The sequence below is a fragment of the Falco naumanni genome, chromosome 2, assembly GCF_017639655.2.
Source record: "Falco naumanni isolate bFalNau1 chromosome 2, bFalNau1.pat, whole genome shotgun sequence".
Taxonomy (NCBI): Eukaryota; Metazoa; Chordata; class Aves; order Falconiformes; family Falconidae; genus Falco; species Falco naumanni.
In genome coordinates, this window is record NC_054055.1 from 81,412,108 (window position 1) to 81,425,867 (window position 13,760).

General features: G+C 40.4%; 1 protein-coding gene across 1 annotated transcript in view; it reads left to right on the plus strand.

The window, feature by feature from the left end:
• Positions 1-13,760, plus strand: part of PDXK (pyridoxal kinase) — a 54,965-nt gene that overhangs the window by 29,648 nt on the left and 11,557 nt on the right. The window contains exons 3-8 of the mRNA XM_040585196.1: positions 1,598-1,702; positions 5,212-5,295; positions 7,229-7,275; positions 9,484-9,569; positions 10,372-10,417; positions 13,077-13,188. Coding sequence (XP_040441130.1) covers positions 1,598-1,702; positions 5,212-5,295; positions 7,229-7,275; positions 9,484-9,569; positions 10,372-10,417; positions 13,077-13,188 — 480 coding nt within the window. The remainder of the gene's footprint in view (positions 1-1,597; positions 1,703-5,211; positions 5,296-7,228; positions 7,276-9,483; positions 9,570-10,371; positions 10,418-13,076; positions 13,189-13,760) is intronic.

Below are 13,760 nucleotides of genomic sequence, written 5' to 3' on the forward strand. Positions count from 1 at the left end.
GACAGAGCGAACATCTGCATTGTGTTAAATAAGCCAAACACTTGAGTAAGTTGTAGTTGAGGGTTCCTCATACTTGGGGCTAGACATGTGCCTAGGTGTTAGGTGTTGCTGTTCTGAATACCGCTATGCTCTGCAATGGAACTACAGCCCAAACATATGGGAATCCCTCATTTTGTCCGTTTCTTCACAGAGACTTTTTAAAATACATTTGCTAGGGAGAGGATTGTAGTGGCTGATGTGAGTCAGTCCCCCAGCCAGCTGGCAGCAAGTCGTGTTTTAGACCTAGGCCTTTGTGAGCTGAGGAGAACAAAATGATCCATCTGCTCACCCTACTGTGGTGTATTTGCATTCATAAGAAGGAAAACTGAAAAATGTGCTTATCCTAGGCTCTAGGCACCTTTTGGCAGTTACTCTAGTAACACAGTTTAGAGTGATAATCAAAGCCAACTGTTTTTACCACAGAGTTTTCTAACTCTAAGAGCAGAAGTTAAAACAAACAAAATACCATTGCCTTCACATAGGGGTGGTGTGAAAGCAGATGCCTCATTTAACATTTCATTTTTCGTAGTTCCACTTAATAAAAAGATTTTGACAAACTCTGAATTCATGGAGGTCGGAAGGGTTAGATTGTGAGTGCTTCATCTAATATCCTGGAGGAAGCTCTGTTGTTGTATACAAGGGAGTGATGGCTGCCATCTACATGGGCAGGCTTTGATGACAAGGTGCAGGATGCATTTACATTTTTCAACAAATGTTTAGAGTCTGTCAAGGAAGACTTCTCTTTCTTTTTCTTGAAATTGGCTGCCATGAAGCTTGGTCCTTTTTTTTTGCTGAAATCAGTCCAACTTCTCCCAAGTAATTTCAGCATCCATCCATGTCTTAGCCAAGAATATTGGCTTGTAATTCTAAGACATCGTTCAAGGGTAAGAATGTATGGATATTATTTGTCTGTTTATAGTGTCTTTCTGATACTCATTTGCCTCCTCCAGGATCCTCAGCATTAAAACTGTGCTATTTTTGGAAGAAATTCTGCCAGGTTACACTGGTATGTTTAAAGAGCATCCATGACAATGTTCTGCTGTGGTCAGTCTATTAGTTACGTGCAGGTCCCAGTGAACACCATATGTGATGGGTGCAGCAGTGCTGCATGCTTGTGTCCAGACAGATCCACAAGCCTATTTAAGCTTGTCATCTAGCTGTCAATGTTTTTCTTTTTTTATAGCATAAAATAACAAAACCAGATTATACTGACACCCTCCCCCAATCAAGTCTAAGCCATACGTTTGTCCCCCTCCACACAGGAAAAGGATGGTTGTATAGGCTCCAGGGTAAATCTTGCAGGAGGTCGTGTGTGGACAGTCTCAATCACCAATGCAGTCATACTAGTTCCTTCGGGAAACAGAGGCGCTAAGGAGTTGTTGAGCACAGCAACTGTTCTGCTGACAGCAGCTTTCATTCAGCAACAGTGTTTTACAGAAGAGGAGGTGGCAATGCCTTCTGGTGCTAATATCTGATACGGTCCCTCCATGTGTATCATCTGTGTGATCCTAAATAGAAAATCTAGTTCTTGAAAAATTATCTGGCATTTACTTTGCAGGTTATGCCCACTGGAAGGGTCAGGTGTTAAATTCAGATGAACTTCATGAGCTCTATGAAGGACTTAAGCTGAACAAGGTCAACCGGTATGATTATGTACTCACAGGTAAGAAGCTTGTTCCTTGAACTTCCCATGAGATGTAAACAAAAGTAAAGAAATATAAACCATATCCCTCATTATTCCAAACCAAGCAATTAAGTTTTCCTTCCTTTGAGTCCTTCTGCAGTTTCATCTGTATATTGTAGTCTCAACTGCTCATGCTGTTTAGTTTAAAGCAGCCAGTGTTCTGCCTGAAGGTTTTAATTGATGGGTAAATTGATCCCCCCATATAGTTTACAGACTTATACAGGGCAGTCATGTACAGACTTGATTAATGTTTTGGGAGTGCCTCTACTGAAAAAAGGATGAGGAATTATCAGAGTGTTATTTTAAAATTTATTATGAAGACATGAGTTTAAGTCTTTCTCTTAAATTTGCAGTACTGGCACGCTGCAGTACTGTAGCATGATTTTATAAACAGTTGTCCTTGCTTTTTCTACTTGAACTTTCGGGGGTAGTGCTTTGGATACAGGGCAGAGTATAAGCAGGGTTGGATTTTGGTTTTGACTTTGTAGACTCTCTTGATTATTTTTTTTTTTGCTGTTGTTACTATGTAGGTCCTCTGAGTGGATACAATTCTGCAGGACATAAATGACTGTGCAGTGTTTTCCTTTGCCTTGCCACTAGGTGCAAAGTGTTTATAAATATAGCCAAAGAACTTGTAGAATGCTCTATAGAAAGGAGAGATCGTATGTGCAGTTTCTATTAAAAACCGCTGCTCATCCAGTTCCTGCTTCTCAAATACAGGTTACTGATCAGGTTTCACTTCAGTAAGAGCTATGCATCTGGTTTAGATTACAGTGTCAATATCTATAGAGCAGTGAACTGATATTTTTTTAAAGGTAAATAGAAAAATATTGCCAGATTTGATTGATTTCATTACTTAAATTTGTAGGAAAATGTTTTTATACACAGAGAAAAATGGAGACTTTTAAGTGTATGGATTATAACCCCAAAGCAGTCATTCTGGCTTGAAAGGTGTGGCATTGTCAGTTCCTTTTCAGGGAATATCTCCAAAGTAAAGACTAAATAGAAATACACTACACTAAGGTTAAGATATTACTTTCAGCATAAATGGGTTCTTTGTGATTCAGAAATAAACACCCTTTCTTTCCTCAAAAGAACTCACACAGAGGGCATTTCCAGGAAAAGCACAGTGTATTGTAGGAGTTTTCAGGAGATGCTATTACACAAAATTTGTAAATAATGTTGGAGTATTCTTTTACTGGAAACGTTCCTCTTTTATTTTACTTTTAACTCTTGGGAGAGACCCCAGCTCCTTTGCTCTCACTGTCTTGTACTGGCAAAATGGATGTTAAGAGATTAAAAATGGTAGAAGGAAAAATAGAATTCTTCATCAAAAAGAAATTTTGGAGGGAAAAAAGGATCTTTATTAACATGCCTTTTAAAATAGGATTTTTGGGTAGATGGGTCAGTCAGTGTGTTGTTCATGTTTGTTTAAAAATCTTATTTGGTGTAGCCATTTTCAGTATGGACAAAAAGAAGGCATGGATAGAAATGACGCCAATTTCTTAAGATCTAATAACACTCTCAGTGTTTTAGTGTTCAGTTGCACTGTGGCTGAACTTAAAACACAGGGTTTTTTCATTCAGGGCCAAATGACAGATTTTTCTCTTCAAACAAGAACAGCCATTCACTATAGCGCACAACTGTAATTTGTACCTGTAACAACCTGGATGTGATTATTTAAACACTGAAAACTAATTTGTCAGCAGATGGGATTTGACTGTAATTGTATGTCTGATGACTAGATATCTTAGCTGAGATGGAAATTATTGTCTTCAGGTTGATTATACAAAATAACATTTCATTAACTTTTGTGACTGTTAGTTACTTGTAGATCTTCATATATTTGTTTCATTTACAATAAAACACTCAAGGTAAAAAATAAACTCCAGTTCAGTGTAATTTTTTAAACACCTCTGTCAATAATGTTAATAATACTTTCTGTTTTTTTTTCAGCAGTTCTACCATCATAGGTCATTTTAAACAAAAATGTTTGCTTGGCTTTTTTGACTGATTATTAGCATTTCATAGAGATAAGACAAAGCATTTTGTTCAAAAATCTTGGAAGCCTTTTCCATTTCTCTGCAACAACTATGACTTGATGAATTTTGTGAGTTAAAAAAAGAAAATCTCCAAAATCTGTTGTTGAATATTTTGGTAGAGTGGACATTTCCAAGCTGTAGGTTTGAAGAAGCTACCTTGCTAAAAATACTGCTACTATGTGAATTAAAATAAATGAAAATAAAATCATTAATTAACAGATGTTGTAAATAAAGTTAATACACAAAATAAATATATAAAGAAGCATCTATAAAATAAAGAAATTAATGATTAAATAAGAATAATTGTGGTGCTAGCATTGTGATTAGGGCCTTAAGATATAATAAAACTTATTTCCACTTATTTTACTGCTAAGCCTAGAAATAGGAATTTGATTGGTATATTGGCATTGCTCTAAAATATGCAAGATTAAGTCTCCATTGCATTAATGTGTTGGACTGTTATCAGCAACAATAATAATAATAATTTAAAAAAACCTGCTTCAAACCAGTGTAAGAGCAAAATATATGGAATTTAAAATATTTCTTATTGTTGTGGTTTAACCCCAAGCACCACGCAGCTGCTCGCTCACTCCCCCTCACCCAGAGGGATGGGGAGGAAAATCAGAAAGGAATGTAAAACATGAGGGTTGAGATAAGAACAATTTAATAGGTAAAGCGAAAGCTGTGCGTGCAAGCAAAGCAAGGAATTCATTCACTGCTTCCCGTGGGCAGGCAGGTGTTCGGCCATTCCCAGGAAAGCCGGGCTCCATCACACGTAATGGTTAGTCAGGAAGACAAACACCATAATGCCAAATGTCCCCCCCTTCCTCCTTCTTCCCCCTGTTTATATACTCAGCATGATGTCCCATGGTATGGAACATGCCTTTGGCTAGTTTGGGTCACCTGTCCTGGCTGTGTCCCCTCCCAGTTCCCCTTGCCCCTCCAGCCCTCTGGCTGGCAGGGCCAAGGAAACCCAAAAGTCCTTGATTTAGTATAAACGTCACCCAGCAACAACTAAAAACATCACACCAAATCCAAAACAGCACTGCAGCAGCTACTAAGAAGAAAATTAACCCTGTCCCAGCTGAAACCAGGGCACTTATTTACTACGTTATAAATAATACTAATTCAGACTGCTGTTTTGAAGAAAAAGAATGTGGTTTTTTTTCTTTCAGCCTGACCTTTTTGTATATATATTCAAGCATATTGAAGTTGTATGAACCCTACATATGTAACATACTTAGTAAATGCATTTTTAAGGTTATATTTGTAGTTGTGCAAGAATTTGTTTTCCACCTATTATTCCTGAATAAAATATGCCTTTGTTCTAAAAATGCAATGTTCCAAAGAATGAGAAGCATGCAGCATTCCTATCCAAAATGGGGGGGGGGGGGGGGGGAAAGTGTTCATGAAAATAGACTTCAAAAGTGTCTTTTTTTTCCCAAGGATATACAAGAGACACATCGTTTCTTGCAATGGTGGTGGATATTGTCCAGGAGTTAAAGCAACAGAATTCTAACCTAGTATATGGTAAGGACATGTATTATAATCCTTTCTACTTCATCACTGTATTGCCCATCTTTTTCTTGTTTTAGGATGAAAACACTGATCTGATGTTACGCAGCATTTCGCAATCGTCTTGTGCTCTGAGCAGCTGAGGCTGCAGTGAAATTCTGTTTTGGCTTTGCTTAAGTGTTGAGGGAGTTGGTTTTTTATCTTTCTGATTTTATGCCTTTCAGTATATTTCTTGCATTATGCCGTCCAAAGGAGAATGTGCCTTGAGGACTGATAGTCTGTATCAAAGAAGGGCTTATAAAATCCCAGCTGGCTGCTGCTGTTTGTAGATCAGAAGCATAGGATCTAAGTGCTGATAGCTGAAGCCTCTCCTAGATTTCCAAGTCAGTGAAAAGCAGGATGGACTCAGGTGTTGCCCTGCCATGGTTTCAGGTTATATCCCAGAAATGTCTTACTGTGCCTTATAAGCTTTATAATTTAGCTTAAACCTCTGGAGGGCTTTTTTACCTCTGGTGCCCTCCGCTAAGGTTGCCTGGGAGCACTCAAGAGCAACAGACTGTAGCAACAACTGTCTTTAACATGTTGTGTCAGGCTTAAACCTGTGAGAAAAGATTCGCCTCTTTCCTTCCTGACTCTTGACTGTTTCAGAACTTTTGAATGTAACCATCATAGGCTTGAAGTGAGCAAAATGTTTAGAATGACAGGGCAAAGTCAGTGGGGATTTAGTGGAATGAAAAGCTACAAATGATGGTTTGAACCTGTCATCTTTACGTTCAGTAAACTATGTGGTCAAGAAGCATCTAGAATGGTTTGCAGGATTTGCAAGGTGTCATACTGTGCAATGTGATATCTGACTTAAAATTAACAAGGCACGGTTATCATTCTGAAAAATGTAGCAGAGAGATCTTCATGAGCTGGTGTTCTGTTGGGTTTTAGCCTTGATTTAATACTGTTGCATTGTCAGGTTCTCCAGAGCTTTGTACTGGTAAGTGAAAGCTAAAAACTGTTGGAGCATAAGCAGAAAGAAACATCTAGCTGTACAAAAGGAAGGAAGCAGTCAGATGCTGGGAACACAGTTAGGCTTCTAATATCCTTTATATTTAATAAATAGATTATAATGTAAGGAAAGCACTTTTAAAATGTGAAACAAATTATCCTCTTCTTACCCACAGAAACTTCCTTAAATATTGATTTGGCATTGATTTGATAACTTTGGATTTATATTTCTTTTTTACTTTGCTAAAAGCCGTTTTACTACAATGAACAATGTTCCTTTTAAAAGTACAAGGCTAGGCTGTTTCCATCCTCGCCTTGAAACTGAGGGCACCTGGAATATGTTAATCCTGCTGATGATTCAGAACCTATGCCAAAAATGTATTATTATTAGTAGTATTACACCAACTATGAGCTCATGTACATTGGCATGGGTTTTCTTCTTGTTTTATTGTAATACACCTAATTTTTTTTATGTGTGCACACAGCATTTTGCTGTGTGTGTTTGGCATGTATCTTTTTACGCTAAAGTGAAAATTAGGACTCTTTTCATAGCTATTAGCTTCTCTCGTGTTTTTTCCCCACCATGCTACTATTCCGGCATTTTAGGTTGGGGAGTGAAGGGAAGGGATCTCTGTGCTTTGTACAGCAGAAGCCCCTTTACTCTGAGCATTCAGACTCTCTCATCACCTTCAGACATAATAACATGGAAGCAGAAAGAAGAGGGTGACTACAGTCCTCTGACAGTTGTTTAAGATTCATAGCCCACTCTTTCAAAATTGGCAGCCACCACTTAAAAATCTCAGGTTGAGTATGCTGCAAGAGCTGTGAGAGTATATAAGCGATCAGGTGCTCGGTGCTGTTACATAGCCACTACTGTTACCCAAACCTTTTCCCTCTACCAGGGTCTCTATAACTGTACCCCATTTCTAAAGCTAGATTTATTCTGTTGCAGTATGCGATCCAGTAATGGGTGACAAATGGAATGGAGAAGGCTCTATGGTTAGTACTTACCTGTTTGGATTCTCTCTATAGTGAAAATGTACTATATGAAGGTGTATAAAGATTTATTTATTTTTAAACACCAAAACTAAGCTACTTTAAATGTGGTTTTGGATCCCAGCATCAAGTAAGTTTGTACTTTAATTTCCTGTCTTTGAATGAGTTTAGTATTTGGGAAGAATGATGACTACATAGCTCTGTGATTATTTCTAACTCTCTGCTGAGACAACAGGGGGAATACAGAGCCTGTCTACAGGACAATATTCCTCTTCCTTGTCTCACTGAAGTTCCCTCAGCTTCTGTCAAAAGCTGTTTTGGCTGGTAGCCTGGCTGGCATTATCAGTGATGGCATGAATTGACATACCACTTGAACCTAAATGAAGATGACTCACTTTGTGTGAGATCCAACAGCTGTTAGGTATTGGGCTGTGGTCAGTGACAGAAAGGTTCTATGTGCTAGTACCAGACTGACCAAGAAATGTTCCTTTTTGGGCCAAACTTGCAAATAACTTCAGTAAAAACGCGATGTGGGAAGTCATCAGCAATAATGATATTTTATGTTTTCTTCTGCCTTAAGCTAGTCATGCACTATGAATTCCTCCATGTACTTTTTTACAATTTACCTGCTCATAAAACATCATGAGATAGCACTTTGTAATAAATGTGCCACTGTTTTTGTGCTCTATTCTTTTATTTTAAGTCCATTGCAATATTTATTGTCCATGGCTTTTTCTAACAAGACAGATACATAGCAGCTGTAGACCCACCTTGCAAAGCTTTAGCTCTTGGGAAAAGTCATAACCATGGATCTACCTATGTCTTTTGGGTGGAAGATAAGGTAGATTGAAGAAGAGGAGTCTATTTAATGTGCAACACACCAACTCATTCCTGTCATAAAAAGTAATAAAATCATTATTTAAAATTCTTGGTTTAGATGCGACCTAGTCTTGCATTTCTGTCTCAAGGCAATGTCCCGGTGTCATCATCACTTCACCACTCCTGCGTGAGTGAGCTCTGTATCAGTATGACGGGTATGCTGGTAGCACCTAGTGGTGAACACTGTGGTGGGGTTGTACCTGTTGCTGATACAGTTGGAATGGAAGACAGTAACACATGGGCACATGTATACATGCACCCTGCCCTGCTTAGCTTGAGACTAACAGAGAAGATAAAACATGGACAAAAGGAGGTATCAATCCTGATTTAGCAAATGGGGTTCTGCCAAAGAATATCAGCTACTAGTAAACAATTAATTTTAATAAAAGGTGTTGTTAAATTGAGTTGCAGCAGGTGAGATGACCCCTGTACCCATCTAACCCAAACTCCCAGCTGAGCTCCAGTGTGTGCCAGAACAGCTTCAGCTTTGAGTCTGAAGAGCGTACAGGCCAGTGGGCTCCTGTTACGTTTTGGTGTATGTCACCTGCTTAGATAGCCAGTCTCCCTTTGCTGATGGGCTGTATTTAGCTAATGAAGATGGGATAGAGATGGAACAGACAGGCAGAACGGGGAGCATTGGCCCTTATTACTTGAAGAGGTGATTCTGCAGGCAGCAAAGTATGCTAGCGTTTTGTTAGACCTAGGTGCAACACAAGCAAAATATTTTTAACATCCTTACTAGAACTGCTTTATAGATTAAGTTGTACCAAACAAATTACAAATCTGATTCCTCTTCACACACATTGGTGTACAGCACACCCTAGAAATACTGCACTGAAAGGAGGAGGCAAAATAACAGGTACCACAGATATTACTTGTTCCTAAGCCCCAAAATGCAACACAGTCGAGGTGGGCACGCACTGCTGCAGCAAAAGGCCTCTATGCTGGCAGTACAACAACAAAGTATCTTCTTTCCAAGGTAGGGACATGAGAAAGGGTTTGCCATGTTGGGCATGGTATTTCCTCACGCTGTTCTGTCACTTTGAGAGGGAATCCAGAAATTCTTCATCCAGGTGCCACGTGCTTTTGATGCTGCCAGTTTAGGCCAGTCTGCTTAGCAGTACTTCCCATTGCCTCCAGTGTAAGAAGGGCTCTTGGTTGTGCTGTCACCAGCTGGAGGATGCGCTGCCTCCTTGTTACTGCTGCATGATAGTACACTGGGAGCTGTCAGGTTACTCGGTGACAGCATGGATGGCAGCTGAGGGAAGAACAGTTGCAGTCCCACCTCTCAGATGCTGCTGATAACACTTGATGCTGTTTCTTCTCCTCTAGTATGTGCCCAAGGATCTCCTCCCAGTCTACAGGGACAAAGTTGTACCTGTTGCTGACATAATTACTCCTAACCAGTTTGAAGCTGAGTAAGTACTTATTTCCTTTTATAGCCAAATAAACTTGGGGGAGTGTGATACCCATTCTTACTTGTCTTGATACACTGCCATATACATGCACGTGTTGGGTTTTAGCTGTTACTTTCAAGTGGTGCTTTTCAGAAAATCTCCAACTGTTCCATATTGAAATCAATAAAAAAAAATCTGGGAGTTATGTGAGGAAAAGATTATTTCATTTTCTCTGGTCTCTCATGATTACCTCTTGTTATCTCCAGAGGCCTGTACCTAGGGCACGTTGAAAAAATACCTCTTTTTCCTTTCCCCATCCTTACCCATTCCTAGGCATATTTTTGTTATATGTCAGAATATCAAAACTGAAATAGTTTGGCTCAGCCCCCCAAAATTAAATTTGGAAATACCACCGTCGCAACACCTCCTAGGAGTTAAGAATTTAAATCCTTCCTGCCTGTCCTGTCTATGTAGCTGTGACTCTTTGGTCAGGAGGTAACCTGTTGTGATGCATCACGCGCGGTCCCCCATATGGGGGTGGAACAGCTACGTGGGAGATGGAGGGAAGGCATTTGTGAGGGAGTTCTAGAATACAGGAATCTCTGCAGGAGGCAGATTAGGACTGGTGTGAGTCCACTTCGGAAGTGCTGTGTATCTGTGCACATACTTTTTAAACACAGTGGTCTGGCGCAGCAGACCGTGTAGCTACAAACCATTTAGGCCTGTATGGTGAAGTCCAAGCTTTCCTCCTTCAAAAAGAGTAAATAAAGCAGCGATTGCCTGGAGAACTTGTGGTTTCTTAAGATTTCTGTTTCATTCTCAGGTTACTCACGGGCAGGAAGATTCACACAGAAAAAGAAGCTTTAGAGGTAAGGAGGCAAGGGGCAGGACGTGTAAGGTCTCTTTCTGTGGTCCTGCCTGCAGTGCTGCAGTTTGCCATTTGTCTTTAACCTTGAAGTCACTTTGACCTCTATCCTTTCTCTCTCCATTTATGATCAAAGCTTGTGCACTCCAGGCGCAAAACACTTTCTGTTCTAGTGTCAGACTTCTGAGGAAACCTCCCCAAAGAACTACAGCTAAAGGCATCGCTGTGGTAATGAGTAGATCTTTATGAGCCTGTTCTCCTGCGGTGTAAGATGGGGTAGCAGCCGCACCCGCGGCAAGTAACCACACGTTGTCAGCGCTGTGGGAATGCCTGGCTGGGGTGACCCCCCCCCCGGGTGACCCTGGGCACTGGGAACTTGCACGACTCGCTCCTTCTGCTGTCCACATGCGAGCCGTGCGACAGCCATGCTGAGCTGTGGCACCGCCTTTCCTCGTTCTCCCATACGGGCTGCTTGCAACGAAGAGAGCTTGCTAGCAAATGCTTACAAGGGTTTCTGAATCTCTTCCTGACAGTGGTTGCTGGTGCACTGCTTCTCTTCCTTAAATTGACTTAAAGGGGATGAGACCTGGGATAGATTGCCTAGATGAGAAACCAGGCTGGGAGTGATGGGCTGTGGGTACTTGCTGGTACAAATTCACAGCACTGATAGCTGCTGTCATCACCATATAGAAATGATAGATGGTCTGCGAATACACTGCATCAAGGTGTAAGGATTTATCCTTTTATACAAACTGAAGGAAATAAAAAGCTGCAGGGCTCAGCGGTGAAGGACGAAATAGGAATATGGTTTTATTGGTGTTTTGAGAAGGGCTGAGCTCTTTGTTTTGTTGACAAGTCAAGTGCTTTCGTAATGGACTGATGTTATTTCTTCCAGTTTGATTTTGAACTTGAAAGGAACACAAAGTCTTTAAACAAACATCAGTGGCACCCTGGAGAGTAGCTGGGGTCTGTCCACCCAGATGTTTGGCTTTTTTTCCCTCCAGCAATTTCATGCAACATTGATTGATTACTATGGCTTCATGGTGGGAAGCAGCTCCAAAGATCTCAGCTCTTTTAACTCCAGCCCCACCCCTCCCCAGTTTTACATTACCCACCCTGTGCTGCATGAGGGTGATGAACTGTGTGCTTCGTGCCACTAGCTGCTAACTCAGTTCTTCTATTTATCACCATCACCAGTGGAAACACAGTCTTGAGATCAGCACTGTTAGCTGAACAGCCATTAGTTTAGGTTTGCATATCGCAGCAGTAAACATGAGTTGCGTGGACTAAGCAAATTTTACAAGTTAGTTTTCTGACAGTCTGTCTGATTCACGTAATAGCTCTTATTTGTGATGGGCTTTAAAAAAGAATCTCTTCTAAAGAGATAGAATTATACTTAGGAATGGAAACATTTTTAAAATAGTAGCTTTCAGGATATTTTAATCTGTCTCTGCCACTGCATATCATACGTAGATCTATCTGTGTGAGTAATAATCCATGCTGGAATGTGTCCCCTTTGGAGGTGGTACGAATTCTGGCATCACTTTCCATGGTGACATGCTTTCATTCCTTTCTTTAGCAAGACTAGTGACAGCAGTATAGTCATATTAAATACGATGTATTTAAGTATGAAATATTAGTGTAGAAAAGGGGCTAAGTCCTACAACTAGAAATACTAGTTCTTGAATTCCATTCTTGGGGATTCTTGGGGAACTGTGACTGAGAAATGAAATTGAGATTAGTGTTACTTCACATGTTGATTATGTCAGCATATGCTGGTGGATTTACTGCTTCTTTAAAACCCAGCTGATGTCTGTGCAAAGAGGTCTGGCTGTTGAAGAAACCTGGAGTCTTAGACGAGAAAGAAAAGTGATAGAGAATTCAAAAATAGCAGAAATAATTCCTTATCATTCAGCTGCTTGTGAGTCATAGCTAGCTTGAGAGGATTTTTAGTTAAACTCTTCTGGGAGAATTAATATTTTATCTGTGTTTTATGCTAAATTCATTATTGAAGCCATTCTTTCTTCTGTGAAACCAAAATACCTTCTGTAGCAACCAATTGTGATGTCAGAAGTAGAGTATTAATGACTTTAAGTAGGGAACACGCAGAGTGGAAATACAAAGGTATATAATTTACAGGTGTAATGTGAAGTTTGAAACAGAATGAGAAAAGAAGATTGAGACAGACACACTTGTGCCTCTGATTTAGCTCTTTAACTCTTCGTTTTTGCTAACTCTTAAAGTAGTAGGTAAATCAAACTTCATGATCTGGAGTTAGTAGCTTTCTAGCGAGTGTTTCAAGATGCCTGTTTCAAGATGTGTCTGTATATTTGTTCTCTTATTCTTTTGATAATGTGTTCTAAAAACATGATGCAGACAAACATGCTGATCATAGTTGAAACAGAGTATTCTTTTCAGAGGAGTGTCCAAAGATAATAGAGATGCTTGAATATTTTAACAAGTTTGTATGTATGTATGTTTTGATTCCCCTATTTTAAGTTAATTCCCCTAATTCAATTAAATATTTGAGTAGAAACTACTTTTTCTCTTTACAAAAGATGCCAAAATAAGTTGCTGTCAAAAGTCCTCAGTACTATGAATGATGCAAGGTTTAATCAACACATATTGCAGTCACTGATTCCTGCCTTTTTGCACACGGAAAGGTAATGGATATGCTTCATGCCATGGGACCAGAAACTGTTGTGATCACAAGCTCAGATCTACAGGCACCTCTAGGAAATGACTACCTAATTGCTCTGGGAAGCCACAGAAAAAGTAAGTCATGATCTCCTCCGTTAAACCACACGTTCTTTTAACCGGTTCTGTGCTTTCAAGTTACTTTTCTAAGAAGCAGTTTGATCAGACCCATTGGTAGTGCATGGAAGGAGCTTAGATCCCTAAGCAAACTTCTCCTACAGTAATACCAGAGAGCAGTAAGAACGGGGCTGCTCCATGAGGGAAGACAAGCTGGAGCTGAGCGTGATCATAGCACAGGCAGAGCCCTGCCCTCACCAACAGGGCACAAGTCCCCACAGTATTTTAATAAGGTGATATTTAAAATGGGGGGGGGGGGGGGGGGTGGGGGGGTGGCAGACGGGTCCCATTGACACTCCAGTGATCATCAGAGAAATGTGAGACAAGCCAGGTCCGAGATTAATGTGGACGATCCAGTCAGTGAGGACAGCAGGGCTGTACACAGGCACACCTACAACATAGCTCAGGCAAGGATGCTCGCACTTGGGCCTGAGCTTCCGTGCAGCTCCTCGGCAAGTGGGCAGAGGTTGCCTGGGGGTAAGATGTCCCAGGTGAGGTTGATCAGGGCTGTTAACACCCCTTGTAGTGGCCCT